The sequence below is a fragment of the Harpia harpyja genome, chromosome 9 (genome assembly GCF_026419915.1).
Source record: "Harpia harpyja isolate bHarHar1 chromosome 9, bHarHar1 primary haplotype, whole genome shotgun sequence".
Classification (NCBI taxonomy): domain Eukaryota; kingdom Metazoa; phylum Chordata; class Aves; order Accipitriformes; family Accipitridae; genus Harpia; species Harpia harpyja.
In genome coordinates, this window is record NC_068948.1 from 35,961,757 (window position 1) to 35,988,439 (window position 26,683).

General features: G+C 40.3%; 1 protein-coding gene across 3 annotated transcripts in view; it reads left to right on the forward strand.

Annotated features, from left to right (window-relative positions):
• TMEM132C (transmembrane protein 132C) overlaps positions 1 to 26,683 on the forward strand; it is a 223,250-nt gene that overhangs the window by 119,384 nt on the left and 77,183 nt on the right. For 2 of the 3 annotated variants that reach the window (XM_052797469.1, XM_052797470.1), the window contains one exon: positions 6,745 to 6,891. In XM_052797469.1, the coding sequence (XP_052653429.1) occupies positions 6,745 to 6,891 (147 nt within the window). Of the gene's footprint in view, positions 1 to 2,128; positions 2,323 to 6,744; positions 6,892 to 26,683 lie in introns of those variants that run through there. The other variant, XM_052797471.1, reaches the window with a different exon arrangement.

Genomic DNA, 26,683 nt, shown 5'->3' on the forward strand with positions numbered 1-26,683 from the left:
ATTCTAAGAAGTGAAAGGAAAAGGAGCAAAGAGCAAGGCCTAAATACCTATAGATTAGCTGTTTTGACTTTTTAAAGAGTGTTTACCCTTCTTTACAAAAGCTGTTTCCTGAAGGCTTTTACTAGATTTTCCAAGAGAAAGAAAATGCCTGAAGGAGAAAAGATGGTCTGAGGAACAAGATCTTCACTTTTACTAATGATTAGCCCATGTTGTAAATCTAGAAATCAAAGAAAACAAAATTCTTGTATGGATGGCCCTTTGGACTAGCCTTCTTAATGGGAACCACATCTGAAATACTACTATTAGCAGTAATTTATTACCTAATAAATTTAGTACCTAAATTCCCCAGTTGAGACAGGGCTCTCTCTTGCTGCTTACCTGTGCATATGGCTTGTAAATGAAAACCTCTGTAACAAAGCGGTGGCCGCATAAAGCACTGGTGGAAATCTGCTTGCTAGAGTAGGACGGAGGCAGACAGGGCTCCTCTGGCTTGTACGGATTCGCGCAAGATACCTGATCCCCCATATTCCCTAAGCAGAGCTGTAGCCGCTTAATCACACTTACTCTGTCCGTGTATTTTGCAAATTAAAGGAATGTATTTGAAAGGTCGACATGGCTAACCAGGTCATATTCTTCTGTTGGGCTTTTGGCTTCTCAACTAAGGCCAACAACAAGGCTTTTAATGAATATTGTTTTGCCAGGCAGATGTCTGTCCTGTTCATTCAGAGCTGCGGTGAGATCTAGCAACTCCTTTCACGTAGAAAGATGAAAGGAAAAAGATTTACTTAATAAACCAAATCTTGCTTAATTGCTGTGGTTAGTCTCCTGCCTGGGTTTTATGGGTTCCTGCAGCTGGCTTTAATCTCCTGATTTACTCTGGGAACAAAGAAGAAAAGGAGTGAACTTAAATCATGGCAGGAAGAAGTTGAAATTTTTTTGGCAGAGCTTGGGAAGGTTAGAGACTTACTGTAAAATGCAGCCCAGAAACAGGCCACCAGGAGAGACTCCCTGGCTTTCGGGAGATACAGTAAAATAATTTCTTACAATATGACCTTGACAGTCAGTAATGTCAAGGGCTTCTACTGGTCTGGGCAACTAAGGGAGGAGGATTAGCAAAGAGTTGCAAGAAACATTGAGGCTCCAGAGAAGACTGACCAAAAGGGGTCAGTATTTGTTAAGTTGAAGCACCAACTTGACAAATACAAACAGACGAGGATTTACACGTGGAAATGAGGAGGATTTAGCAGGAGGATCCTCTCCCTTGCCCAGCATGGTGAGGTATGGCATGCCCACGCTTGGCTCGTGCGACCCAGGGACTACCTTATAGATGAGCCGATCCCTCCACTTGGACTGAACCTGCATCTGTCTCTAATATTTACATTTTGAATACTTCATAAAGAAAAGTCTTCTGGCACAGCAGCTTAGACAACAGATGCGAGCTAAAGAGACTGTCTGTACAAAGCAATGGTCACTGATCTAAAACCAGACTGTTCTCAGACCAAAGTACATCATGTGGAGAATAGCATGGCATTTATGAAGAGCACAGAAGATGCAGAGCTAAGTAACCCTCTGGAAACAAACAGTCTAATAGGAACCAGAAGGTTTAGTGTCTGGAAAACTATTCCACATATTATGAAGCTCACTGATTATAGGAATTTAGTATTGATTTAGCTTTTTATTCTTCAGTGCAGCCTTGTCTACCCTGCTGCAGTGAAACTTTCTGCTGGACTACAGTTTGACAATACTTCTAACCCCATGTAAGAGGTACCTGATGCTGCTGAGGGTATTGCCCTGATCCCCCTCCACACCTCACTTTGTGCTTCTGCACTTCCCTGGCAGTGATATTGCTGCTTATCTGATCTTGCAGTGAGCCATCCAGGAAGCTAAATTACCCACTGATTAATGCTACCAATTTAGCTTGCCAGTGAGTCAGCTGGGTGTTAGTGTCAGGCTAAAAGGAGTTAGGGACCTGTACAGCCAGGGGCTCCTAATCAGCTTTGTGCGGTGTTAGCCTACCTGTAACTTCAGATTCTTCCTTTGCCAGTATATTACTTATCTGTATCATAGCACATCCAGGCAATGCAGCCCCGCTTGGATCTGTGCTTTGAGGATGACTTTCTCTGGAATAAGAGAGGTGATGCTTTCTAGGATTAGCATACGTCAGCAAAATCATACAGCATGTGAAGAACTGTGTGGAGTACTCAGCAGTCTGCCCTCTCTATAGGACTGCTGCAGGTGGCAGAACCCTTCCATGGCCATAGCAGTTTTGCGAGATTAAAATCTAAATTTAAATAGGAAACTATAATTTGAGCTCCTGAAATTGTAAGTCACATCTTCAGCTCTGGCTGTTGCTGATTCAATGCCTTTCAGTTACTGTCTTTATCAGCTGTATAGTATTATGCCTAAATACTGCTGAGATTTCTTGTAATTTGAGGACAGTGAAATGGAACAGCTAGATTTTCATCTGTAGTTTATCAGAATGTATTAATTAGAAGCATCATTTCTAAGTTTGACATGTTAGGAAGATAAGGTGCTAAATGGAAATCTTTGTATACAACTAAAAGCTTTGATTTGGAAATGAAATATTTGCTTGGAAATTGCACGTTTACATAAGTGTATTTGCTGTGAGATTGTGTAAGTAAATGTTTTTACTTGGTCTTGACAAAAATTAAGTAATGATTTCTAGGTAAGCTGCTGGAGAGTTTTTCTGTAATGTCTTTGAGATGCTGCTTGTTCTGCATGCCAGCAAAACGTTTTAAATCTGTATTTGAGAGATTTAAAGAGAGACAGTTACTTTGAGACAAAGCTGAGGCAGACATTTCCTGTGCTATGAATTAATAACCTTAGAAGTTCAAGCAAGAAAGTCTTTCACTGTTCTGGCTACCATGTGTTCATAAAGCTTCAAAAACCTGCTCAGATGGAGTCCTCTATCCAGTGTGGGATTGAAGCTGACCTCTGATATTCTGCACCATTCTTAATGATGGTCTGTCTTTCATCTTCCCATTGCAAGGTCTGCTTTTGTCAGAAGATCAAAAACTGTGCTTAACTTTCAGCACATAGACAATCAAATGCAAATAAATGAGCTGCTGCCCTTAGGTTTTGTACATACGTAGGTGACTTGATTAGCAGGGTCTGTGTTTAGATCCAGAAAGATGAAAGGGTGATTTTTGTTATTGGGCAGCAGAACTTGGGGCCGTGGTTTAGTTACTACTACTGTTGAGAGCATATAGCCAAAGTGACAGAGGCAATTTAGTTACACCCACAGAAAATACAATAATTGTTTAGAATAACATTGGAGGGGAAGATTTTGACTCCACTTTGGGTGGAAGTCCAAGCTGACAAGTTATGGCTGGTGGATACTTGCAGGTTGTAGAGCTGTGCAGAAAAGCCTCTGTGTGAGGACAACCATCTACTCGTGAATAAGCAGATGTGGCAAAGGGGAGAATTTTCCAGCTGGAGTGGGGAACTATGCACTAAGGAAATCTGGAGTACTTCAGCTGTTTGTCATCTCCATTTATTGTCACTGTACCTGCCTCCCTTAAGTAAACATGGTAAACGTATATATACTGCATAGATTAGGTGGGTAAATACAGGAGACCGTCAAGTAATTTGGCCTCCAGGTCCTCAGTCTCAGGGTTTATTGAGGTAGTATAACTTACAAATTTTTATGTACAAAGTTGGCACTATTGGTTTAAAAAATTAATATTTAATCACAAGCATACAACAAGGTCAACAAATCTTTAGTAAAGAATTAAATAGAATTTTCCTTGCTAGCACTCAAACACCAAGTAAATAAAAATTTAAGTGAAAACATTTGTAGCATATGCGTATGGACTGCATTTAAAAATGTATGGGGCTCAGTACTGTCTGACTTTATTCTGATTCATCCATTGACCTTGTTATATAAAACTCAATGCCCTTTTTAGAGGGAGAGTTGCAAATTGTGCTTCTGCATATTTATTTAGGAAGTTCAATCTTCTGGGTGTTCATACCCTAATTCCAGTGCTAAGTGCAATCACAACATTGATTTTTCTCACCAAACATAACCTACTTTACCCTGGGATGGAATTTTTTTTTTTTTTAATGGGCTTTATATAATGGCATATGTGAAAGCCACTCAACTTAATGCCCCATACTGTAGTTAATTAACAAAATGGTATTGTAGCCACGGTCTTTCATCCTCTGGCAGTGTATTTTACCACTAACCTAGGCCATACAAAATGTCCATCCTAATTAACAGGAGCCCAGGTATTGACTATGTCAAGCTACACGGTGGAAAGAGCAATTTGCAGCTTCTGTCAAAGTTGTAATTCTGTTGAAAATCCAAACATAAGGAACCTCATTTTGACTGACGTTACGCCATTTCAGAGCCCATCTTCAGGAACAGCTGAACAAAGTATCTAAATGATCAGTTTTTACTTCTCTCCAGTTGCTAAATAACAGTATCCTAAAATACATCCGAACATCTCCTAAAATAGATACTACCAAAAACACACTGGTGGATTTATACAGATTTCAAGATTGGTGGTAGTGTTTTCTTGTTAATTAAATGTTTATTTATTGTTCATTTATTTGAACTGTAATATACTGGAGAACTTAATGGGACTTAAAGCCTTAATGAACCTTCAGTAATGGATTTGATTCTCCTTTTACTTTTTCTGTTTTCATCTCTGAGTAATTCAACTGAAGGCATTAGAGATGCATCAGTTTTGTGCTAGTTTTACTAGAGCAAGTCAGTAATCTGTGAAGCTCCATGGTGTTTCATGTTACAAATGAGAGAATTAAGCACTTATGCTTTTATACTGAGAAAAAGAAGTTTTCTTTTTTGATGCCTTTAATTGTGTTTTGTCTCACTGTTGAAAAACCGCAGTGAGAAGACAAGTACTCTCAATCATTCATGACTACATTTTTAAAGTGTTTTAGTGTCTAAAGATGCAAAAAGACCAGTTTTTCCAAGGAACTTACTTAGGTGCTGAGTCCTCATAAATGTCCAGAAGATATCGACATCTTTTTAGATGGTGATTTCTGCTCAATAACTAACCTTTTGTGTTACATAAGTATTTTAGAAAAATACAATTTTTCACCATGCTTTAGCCTCTTTGCTGTGGTGAAGCCGGTTCCTGTTGAGTAGAGGCCATGATGAACGTACTCTGTGTCGTGGTTTAACCCCAGCCAGCAACTAAACACCACGCAGCCACTCACTCACTCCCCCCCACCCAGTGGGATGGGGGAGAAAATCGGGAAAAGAAGCAAAACCCGTGGGTTGAGATAAGAACGGTTTAATAGAACAGAAAAGAAGAAACTAATAATGATAATGATAACACTAATAAAATGACAACAATAATAATGAAAGGATTGGAATGTACAAATGATGCGCAGTGCAATTGCTCACCACCCGCCGACCAACACCCAGCCAGTCCCCGAGCGGCGATTCCCCGCCCCCACTTCCCAGTTCTTATACTAGATGGGACGTCCCATGGTATGGAATACCCCGTTGGCCAGTTTGGGTCAGGTGCCCTGGCTGTGTCCTGTGCCAACTTCTTCTGCCCCTCCAGCTTTCTCACTGGCTGGGCATGAGAAGCTGAAAAATCCTTGACATTAGTCTAAACACTACTGAGCAACAACTGAAAACATCAGTGTTATCAACATTCTTTGCATACTGAACTCAAAACATAGCACTGTACCAGCTACTAGGAAGACAGTTAACTCTATCCCAACTGAAACCAGGACACTCTGGTAGGGTGAAGTTAAGCATCCAAAGCTGAGGCCAAGCTACTCACAGAGCCTGGTACTTCTAACTGGCATCCTGCTCCCCACATATTCATCATCTTGTGTGAGTCCGGTGGGCTGGTGGAATTTTGTCCCTCAGTGTCTTTTGAAGAGAAAGGCTATGTAAGTATCTCTATTTCTCATTCCTGATGCTTTGTAATAGGACTGAAGATCAGCAATTGAACATTCCGCACCCAAATAGTATGTTTGCTGGGAGTTCTTTATACAAATGCTCCTTAATTAAGCAAGTCCTCTTTAATTAAACCTCCATACAGTTATTGCTGATGTTATTAGCATCACTAGATAAACACAGTTAACTTTTCCACAGGATGTAACAACTAACAGTGGCAGAAATTTGCATCCTGTAAGAACATCTCTGAGTTACAAAGTCTTGTCTTAACCAACAGCTGTGTTCTCTCCAGGCTGGAGATTTCAAACAGAAATTTCCTTGGGAATGTGTGACAAAGAGGGAATTGTCAAGCAGAAGAGCAACAACCTGCCCACTGATAACGTAGAAGAATATCATATGAAATAAAAATGGGTTATTTAAAAAACTTCAGTGAAGTATTCCTCTGTGCAATGATGAAGCACAAGTTTGTCGTGATACAGATGAACAGAACCTTCCTGAGTCTTCTGCCTTGGGACAAATTTCTCTTTGGGAGAAATTATTGCCAGAATAGAGAAAATAACCTTGAATGCAAGTTTTCCTACAGGTTCGGTCTTAATCGTAACTCCAGCCTGCTGTTGGCAGAACATATAAAGGCACACAGTTAGCTGGTTCTGTCCAAAAAAAGTGGCATGTTGCCTTAGATCTGCATTTGTGATACCACTCTCTTATTTACTGATGGGTTAGAAACATAGCTAATACTTAGCTTAAAGCTGGTATATTGAGATCTCCATGCCTGAGCTACATTTGGAAGGTAAAAGTCCTGAATTACTCTCTTGTAAACTTTTTACAATTGCTGTTTCCAACAGGGCAAAGGTGAAGAAAGGTGTAAACATTCTGAGTGCAAAGACAAGTGACCCCCGGCAGTGGGACGTGAAACAAGAGGTGGGGAATGGTGGAAAGCATTCGACCACAACGGTTATTTGTCAGAGGATAGCACCAAGTTCAAGGAACAGGTATGAAACCTCATATTCTCGGCACATTAAACTCATTTATATCCATGATACCATTCATTGGTTGAAAGACTTAGGGCTCATATTACCACTACTCATAGCTATTAAACCTGTAGCCTGGAAATCTGGAGACACTTATGTTAACTATGGTACCATCTGCTGATCTATAACAGAGCATCTTAGTTTCCAGGTAATAAAATTCATCAGTTTAAATTAAAAAATGAATAGAATAGGCCTACGTTGGGGGGGGGTGGGGGGTGTCGTTTTGGCATGAATAGGAATATCCTTAATTTTACAGGTTTCTACTGAACATAATTTTTTGGCTTGATAGTTTTGACCTTGTTTCTCTGAACATACCACAGCCTCTGTGGCTGGTTCATCAAGCAAGCAATGAATTCTTCCACAGTGAACCACTGTAACTTTCAAGCATTGGTACAGGATAATTCAAACCTTTCAGTATTTAGTGTCTTGTATGTAATGCAGAAGAATCCCCTTTTGTAAAGAGTTTCTTATTCCAGAACTGGAGGTTCCCTTGCTAAGCCATACACTGGTAACTGTCAGAGGCAGTGCACTCCAGGGAGCACTGATATGAACTGGCCTGCCAGTGCCTGCTTTCCTGTTTAATGTGTTTTTACTGAGACTTGGTCTAGTTGTTCCACAGACATAAAAGCAGTGCTTTTTCAGTAAGTATGATTGTCTTCTGTGGCACATAGTAAAGTCATATGTTGCTGCTTTCAGTGGAAATTATTTTGCTCTTGCTGGGTATCATCTTAACAAATTCTCAGAACACCACTGTACATGTAGTCCACGCAGAGGATTTCCATTGTACAGATCCGAGCAATGCTTCCCTAGCTCTGTGCTTATTATTAGCCTCAAACCTGGGCTCATTGAAGAGTATCATAAAATCTTTGGTGGATGCTGAGTTGGTTATTACTTTCCTATGCGGTTGGTTTGTACTATCTTCAGGCACAGAAAACCTGAGCAGACTTTAACATTTGTATTCTGTGCCCATTCAGAGTGCCTGGAAATATTAGACTTCTGTAAAGTGCAGAAATTTCTCTTGTCGTGAGGAACTCACTGATTCAATGTATTTACACTTGATGTCATTGCAGTTAGTGAGATTTTCAGTAGAGAGTTTGTGGGGGGAAGTATTGTGTTTGCATGGCAAGGTTTTGGTGGCGGGGGGGAGGACGGTTATAGGGGTGGCTTCTGTGAGAAGCTGCTAGAAGCTTCCCCTGTGTCGGACAGAGCCAATGCCAGCCGGCTCCAAGATGGACCTGCCGCTGGCCAAGGCCGAGCCCATCAGTGATGGTGGTAGTGCCTCTGGGATAACGTATTTAGAAAGGGGGGAGAAAAACCCTGCACCACAGAAACCGCAGCTGAAGAAGAGAGGAGTGAGAATATGTGAGAGAAACAGCCTGCAGACCCCAAGGTCAGTGAAGAAAGAGGGGGAGGAGGTGCTCCAGGCGCCGGAGCAGAGATTCCCATGAAGACCATGGTGAGACAGGCTGTCCCCCTGCAGCCCATGGAGGTCCACGGTGGAGCAGATATCCACTGCAGCCTGGGGAGGACCCCACGCTGGAGGAGGGGGATGCCCGAAGGAGGCTGTGACCCCATGGGAAGCCCGTGCTGGAGCAGGCTCCTAGCAGGACCTGTGGCCCTCTGGCAAGAGGAGCCCATGCTGGAGCAGGTCTGCTGGCAGGACTTGTGACCCTGCGGGGGACCCACGCTGGAGCAGTCTGTGCCTGAAGGACTGCAGCCCATGGGAGGGACCCATGCTGGAGCAGTTCATGGAGGACTGTCTCCCATGGGAGGGACCCCACGGTGGAGCAGGGGAAGAGTGAGGAGTCCTTCCCTGAGGAGGAAGGAGTGGCAGAGACAGTGTGATGAACTGACCCCAATCCCCATTCCCTGTCCCCCTGTGCCGCTCGGGGGGAGGAGTAGAGAATTCGGGAGTGAAGTTAAGCCCGGGAAGAAGGGAGGGGTGGGGGGAAGGTGTTTTAAGATGTAGGTTTTATTTCTTATTATCCTACTCTGATTTGATTGGTAATAAATTTAATTTTCCCCAAGTCAAGTCTGTTTTGCCCGTGACGGTAATTAGTAAATGATGTCTCCCCATCCTTATCTCGACCCATGAGCCTTTTGTTATATTTTCTCTCCCCTGTCCAGCTGAGGAGGGGAGTGATAGAGCGGCTTTGGTGGGCACCTGGCGTCCAGCCAGGGTCAACCCACCTCAGGGAGGGTAAAGGGAAAGGAAAAATATATCATTTGAGCTTGCCAGAAGTAAAAACCAAAACAGTTTGAAAGGGAGGACATGGCTTTAGAACAGCATGTAACTGAGTGTATTAGCAACTGCAGAACTATAATAGTCAGGTTATCAAACCCCAAATTAAATCTTCTCAATTCAATTTGCATAAAGTCTAATTAACCCATAAAAATATTTTTAGCACTAATTATGCAAATAAAAGTCAATGTTTTAATTAATGCCTCTTTCATTTGTATATGTAAATAGTTGCTGTCTTCTGAAAGCATGACGAACCTAGGTTTGAATGAAATGTTTGCGTACAAGAGCTGGATAAGGAAACCTGGGGTTGTGTATACTGAGATCCCAGTGGGAAAGCATACAGTGTAGTGGGCATTACAGTTACTGAGTTTTTAAGTGTCACTTGGAGCCCTCTGCGCAGAGCACAAATATTCTATTAAGCTAATTTAATTTGGTTGAGAATTGCAAGTCCCTAATGGGATCTTTCTGTGCTGCCACCAGCTTTTTCAGGCTAGTTTAACAGTGCAGTTTGTTTGGGTGATGTGCAGTTCTGTAGCAAGGTCAATGTAGATGTGAGGTACTGTTCTGGAGTTCCAGCATCAACACAGGCTAATCTTCTTTTGCAGCAAACTCAGCCAACTCATAAATACGTTGGTTAATTTAAGCAGAGAGAGGTGTTTTCCATTGTCTTTGCAAAAGAGCTTCTGAAAAGCAAGTAAATGCAAGTTCATAGTTCTTGAATGCTTTATGAACATTCACACAGCTTGTCAAGAAGATGATAGTATGTTATTTTTCTTTACATGACCAGCTGTTTCTAGCACAGCTCAGAGAATTAGCTAGCAGGAAAGAAGAATGAAGGGTCGTCCACAGTTGTGCCTTATTCCTCTGTTGCAACCAACAGAAGTAATTTGGCTCTCCCCTTGTATTGTCACATGTCCCCAGTTGGTTGTGAAGTCAGAGTATTACTTAAATTCGTAATAGATTCTCAGTGCATTGGAGTGTTGCCTCCTACAAACTATTTTGTGGTAGCCAGATTAAACTGCATCCAGGATTCATTCAGGTCATAATGGGGAGAGTGATGTGTTGAGTTGTTAAGCACGTGAACAGGAAATTCTGGCGTTTATGTGCTCTCATTTACTTGGAAATCTCCCTGATGCACCATGGAGAACCACTGCGCTCTTGCCCCTTCATATCACGGGAAACAAATGCCCATACTCAGTAAAACTACTCGTTTTCATTGCCATGTTGTCTTTCTCTTCTTGCATATTTCTACTATCATTAGTATGTGGATATAATTACATTGTAAGCACTTTGAAACAAGCAGTTTATATCTTAATGCAACACCACTTAGCAGCTAATATACCTTTCACATTATATAATAAAAACCAAGGGACATATTTTAGATACATCACATCAATAATTGTTTACCATTACATTTTAAGTGGGTCACACTTTTTTACTTTTTTAAGTAATAGTTGTTCTCTTTGAATTTGTGCTGCTAAAGCCAAGAGCCGTAGCTTCTTAACTTAGATTTATTCAGAAAGACTTTACCACTATAGCAAGTAACTGAAAACAGCTTGAAATCAACAATGTTTGTGTGCCTTATAATGCAATTTGTGCTGAGATTCAAGTAGCTATTGATGAGGATAACAACAGTGTTGATTAGTGAAAACAAGTCTGACTACTGCTTGGTCACTTGTTTTCCCTTGTTTCTTGTTTCTGGAGGAAAGCTGGTAGGTTTTAAATGTGTCCCCAGGGTAGATGAAGATATTTTTGGTTACTATTATAACTGTTTCCGTATCTTAGTATTGCTTCTGTTTGGTTCCAGCCTAAGGCTTGTGTGGTTGATTTATGGTGTCGCACATCTACCCTGAGAACAGCTTCAGGGAAAGGGCTTGTATTTGCTGTGTAGTTTATTCTGGATTGCCACCACAGGGTGCAAGAGCTGTTCCAAGACAGAGCAAAGGTTATTTTTGACCAAAGTAATTTTAATTGTCTTTTTTTGTTGTTTTTTTTTAATAGCGTACCTCTACCAGCTGGTATGCTGTCAGCTGTGGGGATGAGAAAGATGGGTTAAGGGTAAGAGCAAGGAGGGTTAGGAGAATTTCTTAAGCTGGCTTCTCTGCCAAAGCCAGAGCATCCTATAAATGTGGTGTCAAGAACTGAGAAGCAGCAACTGGGGCTAATCTAGGCCTAACTCCTCTTGCTCCTCCAAACCTGGAAGTGGGCTGGAACAAGCTGCCTTCAGTCTGTTCTTGGGCTGACGTTTCTGCCCGTGGATGTTGTACTTTGTTTGTGGAGGAATGGAGTCACCCAGTGCTTTTGATTTCTGTCAGCCGGGTAGAGAAACTGAGTGTGGGAGAACGAAGAGATGTTTAGAAAAACTGACATAATGGAAAACTGCTGTGATGTAGCACTTTATCCTCTTGGCCTTGAACCTTTTGAGAGGCCTGTGGGCTTACAGCTCTCTAGCCATCTGTCTGATAAAGAGGCAGACTCAGGAAGAGTGCTTCCAGATGTTATGTTTATGTTTCAGACTGTGTCATAATCACTTATTCCCCCTCGCCACATGCGCACACATTTTTGGGGGTTGGTTTGTTGGGGTTTTTTTAACACTGTCTGGGTATCATTGCATTCACATGGAAACAGCTAATGATGTTACCGGGTTGTGTTTCATATCATCAGGGCACAGAGAAAAGCAACAAAGCCGTTACAATTCTGTGCAGGTCCCTCCTCTGTCTGGCAGCACCATATGCTGCCAAGGGATGTCAGTAAAGTGAATTCTCTTGCAATTGAAAAATAAAAGTAAAGTGTATATGTACAAAATGCCTCAAACTTGAAATCTGTAAGCTGTGTGGTGTGTGTCTTGCTATACCTGAAGACAGTCAGTCTGTGCCCAATATATGGACACTGAGAAGAGTATTCACACATTACGACCAGGGTAGATGTTATTAATTCTTTTAGAATCTGGGTCATCTTCCCCTGGCACAGTTTTGGGTCAGAGTGGTTTGCAGAGCTCAGCAGAGTGGCAGTGGTGCCTGCTGACCTCAAAACCTTGCAGTCTGAGCAGAGGACACGGTTTTCACAAGGACTCAAAGGTTTGGTGCTCATAGGTCAGGATTTTTTCATTACAGTTGTTTATCCTTCTGACTGATAATTAAGGCAGGATGAGACCTGAGTGGCACATGCCGGTGCTGTAATAGTAGCTGCTTGGGAAGTTGTATACGTCTTTAGGAGGTCACATCTGTGTCTGTAGAAACTGATTTGTACAAACTGTAGAAATACTTTGGGAGGAGGACATCAGCAGTGGATTTCTTTTACTATTAACCCTGAAATAGAAACAATTTCCATTCATTTATGAGAAAGTCACATATGAACAAGTATTATGGCCTCCTGAGTATTTTGTTTTAAGCATCATGCATATTTTGGTGCAAATTAGGTACAGTGTTTCAGGCTGCTGGCAAATTACCAGTGCAACCCTCAGAGCTTCCAAGGTGAGTCGTTCTTGTGATGTGCATCTGTCTGCTTAAAATGACACGTGGGAATGTATGCGTATAGCTGTCAATAACACTATAAGGAATAATATAGCTAAGCCTTTACCTACTGCCTTAAAGATACTTTCCCTCCACCCTTTCTCATCTGATTTCCCAAATAATTTATCTCTGCCTGCTGTCTTTGCATTTTAAGATTTCTATTTATGTTAGGATGCCTGCTTCAGGTTAAATTAGGGCACAGATGTCTCCCAGCATACAGTGTAGGTGCCAAAGACAAACTGGACATCTGCACATATGGTGGAGGATCAGCCAGCTGTGCCTTGTAACAATATCTTTTCTAGGGCACAGAAGACTAGGGTTAGAAGGTTGCTTCCCAAAGGAGCCTTTCATATGGCTTCTCTTTTGCTGCTTTGAATGTCAGGAGTGTTTATCAAAGCCCCGAGCTGGGGAGGGAGGAAGGATGAAGAATGTCTCTCGTGTCTCTTTCAGGAGTAGGCTGCCTGCAGGAAGGAGGCGGGTGCTCTGTTGCTGTTGCCTCGCTCTCTCTGTGTGCTGCAGTGTCTAAGCAAGTGTCTGCACAAACTGTCTTGAGAGGGAATGTTTGTTCCTTACACCTTACTGTCTTACTGAGTACTTGTGGGAGAAGGGCAACTTGTTGAACCTTACAAATTCTGAGTGGTTTCGACTTAATGGGCAGCCCTCGCTTGCATTAAGGAAAAGCAAATTCCACAGGAGCCCTCATAGACAAGGACTCTCACTGAGCCTGAAGGACCCTTTCTTTTCAATACTTGCAGTAATGCAAGTTCAGAAAGATCTGATTTGAGATAACTATAGCAATTGTCATGGCAACAACATACGTCTGTCTAGTTTTCATCTAGCACCTACCACTGCAAGGCCCTGATCCTTAACTGAAGTGTTGGCCGTACCAAAATCCAACAACACTATTATCAATCAATTGTTTCAATAGAAATTTGTGTTTAACTTGCCATCAGCATAAATACCTGCTTTCTAACAGATAAGGGCTGAGTCAGAAAACCAATAGGGTCTGCACAAGTGTTGTGGAAGATACTAAATGAAAGTATTTTCTCTCTTATCAGGTATGTCACAACGTTCTCTCTTCTGTTGGAAATTCAAAGCAAGATGTTATAATCTAAGATGAGATTTTTGAAAGCCTGTTGTTAGGCACTATTGAAATGAATTTTCATGTTGGATTTCAACAGAACCAGTGTTAGACTTGGTCCTCACCATTCAAAAAATACTACGTTAGTCTTTATAGATAACTTAACATAGTATTAGCCAAGGAGTAAGGCATTCCCATGAGTTTTCTCTCCAAGAAAAGAAATCAATTAATAGAAATGAGATAACAAAATGCATGAAATGAGATCTATCCATGATCCCTACAGAAGTTCCAGCCCAGTTGCAATAAATTAATTTTTTTTTTTTGTCTACTTCGGAGTTCCTGGGTCTGCTGGGAAGCAGAAGGGCTGAAGCACCAAGAGAAAGGTCATTCTTCACATATTTCTTGCCCAAATGAAAGCATCAAATTTGTTTGCTCAGCAAATCTGTATAGTTTGGAAAAGCTTTTTACATGCTTATCAAAACCAAATGCTGGAGGCTTAGCCAGTGCATGCAATAACCCAGCCTTGCTGAGAAAGCTGCCATCAGTGCCTTCCCTGCTTTCCAGTCAGGTTGGGTATATTGTTTTATTTCATTATTATGTAAATAGAGCAGAGCCCCACACATATTAAATAGAATAGGATGTGCAGTCATGGAATAATGGGACAACAGCTTTACATCCATTCCAAATTGATAGACAGGTTCAATAATTACTGTAATTCCTGATGTCCGGGGTGAGATTATTTTTTGATATCTGACAAAGTAATCATTTCTCAGAGAGTGGCTAGAAAACATACAGTCTACTTTTCAGCCTTTTACTTATGTCTGAGCATGTGTTTTGCAGAGCTCCTGGAACATGCAGTAGGAAAAGCTGGCTGTCCCACTTGCATCGTCTACCAAAAGCTGCTGGGTTCTTGCCTCTTGTACTCAGCAATCCCTATCACTTTCCATTTTAATAAGCTGTAATTCATAGCGACATCATCCATGAAAATCTCCTTCTGATGCAGCACATTCATGGACCGACACTTCTGTTAATTTTTTCTCTTTGCACTTTAAATAATGAGTTCTAATTTGGGGTGAGGTCAGCTCTTATTTATCTGTGACAGTTGGCATGGTATGGATGTTTTAGCAGCTATTGTAATGTAGCCTTCCTTGTGATTTTGAGACAGTGGAAGATAAGAGACAAAAGATGCAGAACTGGGTGGGAGGAATTTGTGCATGTGTATTTTTTCTCACACTGTCTTTGAAGCAGAAACATCTGCTGAAAGCCATAAACAGCTGAGTTCAGCAATACCACATCATGCTGCCAAGCAACTCTGCTTTCCTCTGTAACTTCCACAGCAGAGGAAATAAATCAGGCAGTAAAGAATGAAGAAAATTTAGGAAAAAGCACCAAAAGCCAAACCTTTCAAGAATAAAGTGAATAAGATCTTTGTTAGTATTCGGCAGGGCAAATTGAAATATGTTTCTTATACATGTAAGCCCTCTGTACCATTGCTGCTTGAGGAATTTCATAATAACAAAACTCCTCTGAACTCAAGACACTTAAAACTGGTCAGGAGAGACCTCTGGAAATAGGCTACAATCTCATAAAAGAGAATTAGATGATTTTAAACATTTTTCTGATCTCGTGCCTCTGTCAGGTCAGTAGCAACTAACCAGCTGACAGTGGTAAAGTACCACCGTTTATCCAAGACCTTTACATTTCCTTAGATAAAGCACAATATATTGGACAGGTGAACTGTTTGTTTCTGCACTGGCTTGCTGAGATTTACTTTTCCACTCAAAGTTACTTTAGTTTGATGTGTTATTGCCTATTTAAAGTACAGATAAAAATCTCTTCTTTTCTTTCTTTTGTTATATAATAATGGTGACTGCTTTATGAAACAGGTGGAAAATTATTATATAGATGCTAAGTCTGTGTTGTAAGTCTTACAAGTTAAGCAAGGTTGGTAAGAAAACCGGCAGATCATGGTAGCTGCTAACTTGGAGGATTTTATGGCATGTTGCTGGTGCTGTGGGCTCCTACTCCCCACTCATAGCAGAGCTCTCCCTCCATTCACCACTCCTGGCTGTCATTTTGGTTCAGATCATTAAGTTCTATTCCCAGATGACCCGTGTATATAATTAAAGAAGTGATGTTACTTGTATACCTGCAGTGAGGGATGGTTAAACACTACTCCTGCTGCCTTCTTCATTCAGAGACCACATCATCTGTCTTTTGTTGTTGTACTTCCCACCAGGCCTAAATAATAGAAAGACAGAACTCAGGTGTTTTTTACGCACTGCATTTTTTTTCTCTCTTTTTAAAATTCAAAATTAGTTTAAATGCATTTCATTAGCCTCTTCTATTATATCCATTGCATATCCTCCAGTTGGAGATAGTTGTAATAAAAAACCTAATTTTATAAGCACATTAAAATTATCACTTAAAATCACTTATATGGTTGATACAGGGTTTATAGAGGAAGTTCAGTCTTCTAAACACCTGGCAGACCTAGCTGTTGTCTCATTAACACCACTGAGTTGAATGAAATTAATCTACTGATTCTCACTTTTGTAATTTAAACCAGGGTCATGCCTTACACGATCATAAGATGTTTGTTTAAACTCATTTGTAGTATCCAGTTCTGTGATTACAAATATATTGGTTTGAATGCCAAACCAGCATGAGGTCCTGAACTCGAACAATTTGAAGACCTGATCTGACAGGTGGTGTTAGTGCATCAGTCCAGGTGTGTTTGCTTCTTTGAGACACTCACGTCTCAGGCTTAGAAAACCTTGCTCTTCTTCAGTTATCTTCTTAGAAAAATGTTTGCAATAGCTGGGCGGCTAACAAATACAGCTCTCATCCTACAACTCCCTAGTGGTTTTTTCAGTATTTCCATGTACTCTTGTCTGTCTCCATCCATCTGCTGTCTATACTAGTAGGCTTGCTGAAGCAGGCAGCATGTTGCTTATTTGTACTGTATGCAGCAGGGTCCTAGCCTATGACAAGGCTCCTAGCCTATGACAAGGCTTCTACTCTTAATAATAAATAATCACGTCCTTTATCTGGTTAATTCTGTGTCTCTGCCTGAAAATAGTTGAATGGATCCATTTCCTGGTGTGAAGCATGTTTGAAACTTTTGCAGGCTGATATGGGGATAATACTAATTTGTTGCATAACTACTAATAGGCCACGTTACCAGTGCTTCAGGCTGAATGAAGCAGCATCATTATTGTTCTGCAAACACTTTACAGCATATGAGCAGTTGTTAGCAAACACAACGGTTTATGTAATTCAAGCTGGACGTAACACAACTCGGCAAAACCAAGGACTTCTCGAGTTCTGTTATGATGGATTCCATTCAATTCCCCCTGCACATTTTACATAGTAGGTAGAGATAATACATGCTTTTTTACAAACTTAGAAAGTAAAAATCTTTGCCTGTTACAGACAAAGCAACTCCTGGGTCTATAAAAGTAGCTTGTATCAGAGATCATTGCAGTTTTGCACACATAACTGACACAAGAAGAGTAGTTAACTCTATTAGCTTCTGTAAGTCATCATTTGCAAGTCATAATTTATCTAGAATTCAGGCTGCAAGGAGACCTCTGGTATTTCACGTTCTGGAAATGAATGAAGATCTTATTTTTCTTCACTATCACTTCATGGTGAATATCACCAAATACTGACATTTTAAAAGGCAACTTTTTTTTTTTTTTGAGCTACGCAGCCACAGTCCCTTGAGTGTAAATCAGTGTAGAGTTTGTCTTGCTGTGTCAAGTGCTTGTACAAATCACCTGTTTTGAGTTGGTTTTTGTTACATAAATTGGTGGGTCGGAGGGGACATAGGAAGTGTTTGGAGGATACTGTATATTTCCTGGCAGTTGAACAAGGTAGAAGTGGGCTGCTCTTTTGAAAGGTAGTAGATGTCTGTGAGTTCTTCAGAAAAAATGGTTATGGTCCATCAAATCCTGGCTAAATAAGACCCCTGGGGTTCTGTTTCTTTCAGTATATGATATTGGACAATTAAGATCTGTAAGCATATTCTTTTGTAACACTTTCAAAATTAAGAATGAAAAATGAAATGGGAGTAGCAATATTATACTAAAGTTGCCAGTGTTTTTTGAATGCACTTTTTGCTTAAGCAAGGAAATTCAGTACTTTTTCCTGAAAAAATCTGTGATGTGTCCTTACTACTTCAAAGGGTCAGAGTGAAGAGTGTCAATGACTGGTATAAATCAGTGTAGGTCTGCTGAAACAATGTATACCAGTTTGTCCCACTATTATCCACAAAAAACTCCTACAACTTTCCTGTTATTACTTTACCAACATGCTAGTAATTTCATGGGGAAGTAAGTTTATTAAAGAAAACCAAGGTGCTTGTTGTAGAGAGTTTTTTGGATAGATCAATGCTGAATTCCTGATTGCTTGCCAGGAATTTCAGTTCCAGTTAAATTTCCAGGGAAGAAACCTTAGCTTCATTGAAGCAAATGGCAAAATTTCTTTTGCAGTCTGAATTTCACCCCAAGTTTAGACTGAATTTTTACTCTTCTCTCTTTCCTTCTCTCTGACATACAGCCCAGAAAACTAGATAATCTCTTTCCTGTTCAAGGCTGTGAACAACAGCTTACATGCTCCCCTTCCATGTGTATACCTGCATACATGATGGTAATTATTACAAAAGGAGTTTTAAGTAGCACCCCATTGATTTTTGGTTTCCATGCTGCAAATTAATGGACTGAGCATGCACTCTTTGTAATCACACTAGTAGAAATTCAGTAATGACTCTGCCAGAGTATTTGAGTGACCTCAGCCACTGAATTCATTCCTATTTCAACTATTTTTAATGAGACTGGCGTATTTAACAATGCCACTGCATGGCTTCAAAGCAAGGTGCCCTGTCAACCAAGCATTACTGATAGACCAACTAACAAGAATTTCAATGTTTATATCTGTTCTCTTACCCAAAATAGTTTACAGCTTCTGTGTGGCAATGTTCATTGGCATGTACTAAGCAAAAGAAATTTCTGATGTATATGATTTGCATGAAATATGCTGTTATAATAGATTTCAACCAGATCAGAGCTCAGCAAGTACCACTGACAATCCTCAAAGGAATATAATCTCTCTGGTTAGTTTAGCAATTGTTCAGCTAGGTTTAGAGTTTTTAATTGTATTTGATTATCATTTCTTACGGTGTTTTTGTCATCTCTGAAAAAGTGCAATAGGGTGATGAGGGTCTCCACTTGGAGATGCTATTTGTCAATTTTTATCTTGAGAAATGTTCAGAAATTTAATGAGACTGGGAAGGGATATTTAAAAACAGATCTTGTTTATTGCTGCATATCTCTCTGGCTATCTATACGTGCATAGTTCCATAGTTTATTTATACCTGCTATGATTTCCTCACAACAAGCTGGTGAACTCCTATGCATTACAGATGAACACTATTTAAATGCATAGTAAACACAAGCTATTCCTAACAGTACTCTTACTTAGAAAAGTTAACCTAGAAATGTTGTGGTAAGTATAGGGGACTTGATCACTAGGAATTGGCTAGAAACTCAGCTTTTGCTAACATTACTCCCAGAACCATCCAAGAAGGGGATTGTTGCCATGTTCTGTTAATCAAGGCTGTGTTAATTATTTTGACAGGCAGCCTCTCCTGCTCTTTTCAGTATTCCTGGGGCTGAGGTGAGATGAAACACATAGCGTCAAACATCATATAATTGCCACATCCTTCAGTGACGCAAATCAATGGAGATTTGTTGTGGTTCACTGTGGATCACATATAAATTCACCGTGTGGGTTTATTAAAAAAAAATATCTCAGAAGATACCCAGAGTCACAGAACAGACTTCCATTTAGAGCAGAACCCAGGACATTTGAGGGCAGTGGTTTTTACAGACCCTGCTGACTATGTTGTGCATAAATAGGCTCTGACTTTGTAAATGTTTGAGAAGTGTGAACTCTTCACCATTATCCGCTCCCAGAGGAATACTGATTTCACTGGCTTGCTTTGAGTGCTACACCTCAACAACTGGTTTTGAAAAGATGTGTCTGTAATTTGCAGTAGAATTTACGCTTTTTTAATAGGTGTTAATACCTAACTATCAGGACAGAAAGAAATAACCAGGTTTTTAATTTGGAGCCTGATTCAGCATTCAGTGAAGTTTAGAGAAGACTGTCCATTAGGTTTGAGTCCTGCTTGTGATGAAGAACTTTAGAACAGCTTGTACATCCTGAATATGTTTAAGAATACAACTACTAACTATGCACACCACTGAGCACAAGTTAATTGCTGCCTAAAGGACAGAAGATGAAAAAACATATCCTTTCAGCAACTCTCAGTTGTTTTCTTCAGGTTTTCCCATCCAAGTCCTTTTAGAGCCTCTTTTTAGACCTGCTCAATGTGCAGGCTCCAACATCCCTCTCCCTTCTGTTGTCTTTTTTTAAGAACCTTTACCATTTCATCATATTCTGGTTTTACTCTCCTTACTAACTAAAGGTTTGGGATGAAATTTGCTATTGATTCTTGGTATAATGACAACATCTACTGCAGGATCTGCTTTATGTCTTCCAGTCTGGGTTTGGGCCTTAGTGTCTCTTTGTATCCTGTCAAATAACCTGACAGAGATTCCTCTAGTCTGTCTTTTATGGGACTATTGGGTTTTCTGTGTAATGATGCCCCCTTTCCCAGCCACTGAGGAGATTTGCATTAACTGTTGAGTTCTTTCACAGTATTACTCAAGTCTTAGTTTGGAGTTATGGATCCTGGAAGGGGGAAGAGTTTGTGGTGGTTTCTCCTCATGTGGGTAATATAGCAGCATGCCTTTCACATTAGGAGCTTTAACATTTGTGTGTGTGAATATATATTCTTTTGTTTGTATTTGCCAGGCTTATAATGTCAACTTGTCATCATGCCAGTGATCTATTTGTTCCTTTGCCAAGTTCTCAAGTAATTTCCTAGGTTGCTAGAAAGGATATTCCTCTTTTCTATAGTTCTGCAAATTTAGCTGTGAATTGAAGAAAAATCAGGCATCCAGTTCTGCCCTCAGTGTGCACCAAGCAACCACTGGCAGCAGCTCCCGTGGAGAGATCATTAGCCAGCTGTGGGAGTCCTGTGTTTTATTCCTTTCTTCTTGAGATCATCTGAACCCACATGGTCCTCCTTCTAAGAAAGCACATACAGCTCTTGCCAGGGTCTCATGAACAATATGAAATAATTGGCTGGAGCACATTATAGGCTCCTTCTGGCCCGAGGCTTGGCTCACTCCCCATAAAACTTGGATACAGAGGAAGGAAAGATTTGCACTTGGGTCACACAGTCTGACCCAAGTGGAGCAAGGGTGCAGCATGGACATGCACAGACACATGAGCAAGAGAGTACACCCAGGCCCCACAATTTGGCTGTAACCCACACATTGGATGGACAGATGCTTTAACTACCAAAAAGCAGTAAATCATTTGTATTCATCAATATCTATCATATTTTCTGTGGTTCCAGTTTTGGAGTTCCTTGTGTACCTTAGAGAAAGAAGTCTTAGTTTCAGTGACAGTCTCTCAAGATAAAAACCCTAGCTTATTTGGAGTAAACAGTTGACTGAAGTAATTGTCAGGCTTTATTATAGCTGTTCCTGTATTCTGTAAAATTATTCACATATATACAAGCATGAGTTCATTTTGCCAGGAAGCAAGACCATTAATCCTGCCTACTTTCAAGCCATGTCTTTGTGGACTGTGGTGGGTGACTTAACTGTTCAGATTACTTAGACTGTTGGAGACTTCATCCCTTTGTAATGTTAATGACTGCTGAGTAGCTCATCCCTGCATGAGAATTTTTCTTACATTTAAGAATATTTTTTCTTTTTAATCTTATATTTTTTCTTATATTTTCTTACATTTCCCTTTGTTTATATTTAATTTCTTTTATTTCTTATTTTATTATATATTTGATGTTTTTTCTTATAATAAATCCTCTCATAGAGGGATTTGGTTTCTAAAGAGTTAATTGCTCCCTGCTATTTTACTCATGAGCCAATTGAATCAGATAATTTGCTGTTTCCTGAGTAATGTCAAAGAGTGTACAGAAAGATCTTTTGTTCCAATTAAGATGTTAAAGAGGGTTTGAGGATTCCTTTCTATGCAATTCCTTTACATGAAAGTTTTACAGTATGTACCCTACAAGATTTAGAAATGCTGCTATTTAAACATCTATGCATATAATTAGTCAGTAATTGTTGAGATCTAATGCTCTCTTTAGTGTGTTTATTAGAACTATTCCAGATATCTCTGAAGACAGATTCAGGAAAGTGTATAAACCCTTTAGTTTTATAGTTGCTGCCAGTTTTTCATCTTAAGCAAGGAAAGAGATGGCATTTTCCTAGGCACTGAAGTGCCGAGGTTCTTGCCCCTAAAGTTCAAGAGCTGTCAGCTACTGATAGTAGTCACCAACTTGTGTCTGTAGGAACCCAGCCTACAACTGTGTGTAGGATAGAAGCAAAGAGGTGCTTGTCCAGACCAAATCTCTCCTGAGCCTTTAAAAGTTTTCTGTATCTAATTAAAATCAAGTGTAGATTATGTAAGCATTTCAACTTCTGTCTTCCATGTCTCTGTATTACTCTTTCTCAAATCCTAATGCTTCTGACTCCAATAGCCAAAACCTCTCAATTATTGTCACACTCTGAGTAGCTTAATGACAATAATCCTCTGTAGGGAAAAAGGTAGTTTATGTGAATGGAAGTGATTATTAGATGCAGGAAAAATATGCCAAAAGTCATTCTCTCTTCGCTAACTAGATGTAGTTTAAATTTTAAAAGAAGGTATTGAAGTTACTACTCTTGGAAGGGAATCTAAAACTGTAATGGTTGTTCTTTTTATAGGGGAAGTCACATTTCTCCTTGGGGCTAATACCATAAGGTTCTTTGTTTGTACTGAAAACAGCATAGTACTAAGTAAAGAATAGAGATCTAAATTATTAGAAATATACTTTAAATATATAACTTTATAGTTTACAGTATACCATTTATGGTGTTGGCTTCCTTCTGTGCATTCCTACCCACTAGGCTGTGGAAACAGAGAGTTTCCATATTGCCATCAGTCAGTGACAGTATTTTGACATTCGTACAAAGGAATGTATATATCCAAATCCAAATCTGTTTCCATTGAAAATAAAATAAACTGTGATGATACCTGAAAACTTAGGTTTGCAAGTCTGGAACTTACAGGCTTTTCCAGAGTTTCCTAAAAGTGTGTAAAGTTAACCTTCAAAGTCTTTGTAGGACTGGCGTCCCTCTAGTCTCTTCTGTAAACCAGTTTCCACATTCATCTGTCTTTTTACTCTGTCTTAGACTTACTGATGTGGGTAGAAATCACCTCCCTAACTTCTCCCTCTTCTAAGATACATACTGGAGATAATGGCCATTATTCCTCTACTTGACATTCCAGGTTAAAAATACGAAATGCACTCAACTCAGTCCTCCCTCTAATTTCAGTCAATTTCTGGGGAGGACATTGATTTGATTAATTACCCGTTTGCAGCAGAAATATACTGAAAGTTGCTCGGGTGACCTCTAGATTATCTAATGGCTGATGCATGGGAACTCACCATCACAAGCAGAGCTTTGGCCTGTGCCAGTCTCGGGGTCCATAATGTCAGAAGGGGGAAACAGTTAATGTCTTGTATCCATAACATTTACTTTAAACCCAGTGCACTTTCTCCTAGGTGCTGCATTGTGGGATAGCATCCAAACATTTCTTAATTCTTAGTGTTTCAACCTCTTCTGAGTCATGGTATCTGCCACTGTGTGACGATGACCAGAAAGCTGTCCGTGCTCTGGGAGTGTTGTGCTATAGAAGAGCTGGATTATATGTCACAGGGGATCCAGAAGGAGCCTCAGCAGTGCCCATGTATTAATGACCCATTGTCATTAAGGCCATCCAGGCTTGTCTAACACAGCCCTCCTTCATTCAGCTTAAATTTCTGTTAAACACTGCTTAAGCCCCCAGAGACAAGAACTTTGCTCTTATGTGGGGTGGTTGCAGCCTCTGCACCTTACAACTAAAGCTATGGCAAGCAAGGGAAGGCTGTGCAGCTAATTCTAAGTATATATGTTCTTTAGGTCTCTCCCCCTCACCAAGCCTTAAGCTTGTTGCCTAAAAATGCCCTTTACAAGAAAAAATATATAGTGCTCCAGAGCGGGCTGGTTTGCTGATGACCTGCCTGTAAGGACTGCATTATTCAAGTATTCACTTGTCCTTTGAACATGAAAAGACAGACAGGTGGAGCCTGGGGTATTACTTGGTACAAAGTAAACATTTAAAAAGCACAAAGTTTCAGGTCCTTATTGGTAATGGAAAGTGCTATTTTCGAAAGTGCCATTTGACATTTAGAAGATAAACTGGTATTGACTTCCTGTGTGAGTTGAGCTCTTGAGTATCTGAGTCACTTTTGGAAACCTGCATCGGCCATCTGTTTCACTTAGGTTTTGCAGTGCCAAGTGAAGCAATGCATAAATACTTTGATGACTATAGTTTGTAGTACCTAAATTTAAAAAAGCAGTTATTTCAACAGTCTGACACCTATTGGAATTTTCAGAAGTTCTGGGGCCTCGAATTCCCACTGCCTGAGAGAAAGCAGATGTGTTTGAAAGCAATTGGAGTTTGAAAGGAATTTGTGCTTTTGAAAACCTCAGAGCTACCCCATCACTTTTGAAAGTGGAATTTAGGTACTTCCAGAAATTTCACCTGCCATCCCAACCAGACGTCTGACAACAGAACCTGAAAACCAAGAGTATTTCTTAAAATGGGGTAGAAAAATGAGATGTAAAATGGTAGCATATATAATAGGAACCTTCTGTTGCAAATTTGCCTATAGATTCTGAGAACGTGCATGGAGGACACAGTTGAGACTGAAAACACGGGCATTTGGGGCACCAGGGATGCTGTTTCTGTTACTGGTTCAAACTGAACATGGGCAGGAAAGGCAGATATGGCTATAGTCCAGCATAGAGAGAGTATGCCAGCTTTTGAGCAGTGCTTTGGAATGGGAGGGATAGCAAGAATGATTTGGGAAGAACTTGGCATTAAGAGCAGAGCTCTGTTTTGAGCTTGACAACAGAGAAGACGGAAGACTTGAGATTGATGAGTAGAGGACATAAAAGAATAGGTGGTTTAAAAGTCTAGCTTAGGAAAAGTGGTAGCAACATCCATGAGATGCATGAGAGTCAGGGAGCTATGTAGGTCAAAGCAGGGGAAGTGCACAGAAGTAACTGTGCCATTGAAATGGAGAAAGTAAGAGAGGAGATGCAGGGACCTGCTCTGGAGCTGCCCTGTGGAGCTGCAGGGGGAAGCAGGGCTGTGCTGAACACGCTCTGGGAGCAGTGGATCACTCCTGTGCTGGCTGCCTGGCATGCCCTGGCTGGTGTCCATGTTGTCTGAGGCAGGAGGGGGAACAGCAAGAGGGAGACAGCTGAAAATAGCAAAGTTAATGTGAAATCGATAGTCATGTTTGTTCTTGTTCCTTTCTAGTGTAAGCAGGTGACAATCCTCATTCCTATATTTCATTCTCTGCTATGTGACTTAGCAATAATAAACTCTTCCCTTAAGCTCAATAAGGATGTTCATAGAAACTTTTTATTGCACCTCCTTTGTTTTAACTGGAGTTCAACAGTTCCTCACTGCCACATTGTGAAACTGGGCCAGATAAACAGCAGAGTAGTCCATCCATCACTGCTTTAATTTTGTGCCTTGAAGGAAATGACTAGTCTGGGGAAACAGCACACAATGCAGTTTGAACAGCCATCTCCAGGCCATTTAACATCAGGGGAGGCTCATAATGAGAGCTCTCAGTGCCCTGGCCCATCTTCATAATGTTTCAATACCCAATTTTATTTGGGACAGTTTCCATAACTTTCCAGGATTATGTCACCTTCCTTCCTTTTTCATTCGACAGTGAATTTGATACTGCTGAAAAGCGGCTGTTCTGAGAGCTTTGGAGACTGTAGAGAATTTGTTGATCAAAGACATAAGGAACAGCAGCAACTTCTTAGTGGTCCTCCCCTGTGATACTCCTTGAGCAGAAGGACAATGAAATCTGAAAGTCCATATAATTTTGAGCAATATGGCTTTTTTTCAGACTTGTAATACTTGATGGAAACAGTTCTATTTTGATGCCATTGCATTTTCTGATGACAAAAATTCAGTTGGTAAACTGCAGCCAGTGCTCACTCTTACTCCTGGATCCAGATGACATGGATACAAATTGCCAAGGTTTATTACAGTAACATGCCAGTGAAAGCCAAACAGAACGGTAGTCTGAGTCTGCCTCTGGTTCATTTTACTGCATACAGATTGTAGCAGTTTCTCCTGTTAACATTTCCCACACCAGTCAGCTTGACCATATACAAAGTCTTTGATAGGTGTGATTGAGAGAGAATGTAAAATCCATATGGATATGACTGTGGATAGAAATCTTTTTGTAGGAAGCTGTGAGGGCTTTATTGGGTGTGTCACCATTTCTTTTTCTCAAGAAATATTTCCCACTTTCAGAATTCAAAACCTTTTAAGCTACTAGGTTTTGTTTAAAGATGGCACTGTATGTTTGGGGTTTTTTTAATCCATTCTAATTAACTGTATATTGATTATTGTTAAGGAATTTAGAACAATGAAAAGTGTTCAAGTTTATTCCTGCAGCTGGATCAGGAGTATATAAAAGCCTTCATTTTGTGATTGCTTAGCTTTAACATGAATTAAACATTCATTGCCCTTTCTGGATGAGATGGAAGTGGACTGGTTAACATGATAGTAGATGCAAATAATTTTTAAAAGATTTGATTCCTACTATATAACCTCACTGATTTCCTTTATAACAATGTCAGAGTACTCAAAGGCCCACTCACATAGTAGGCAGAGCTCTGCAAAATCCTCAGGACT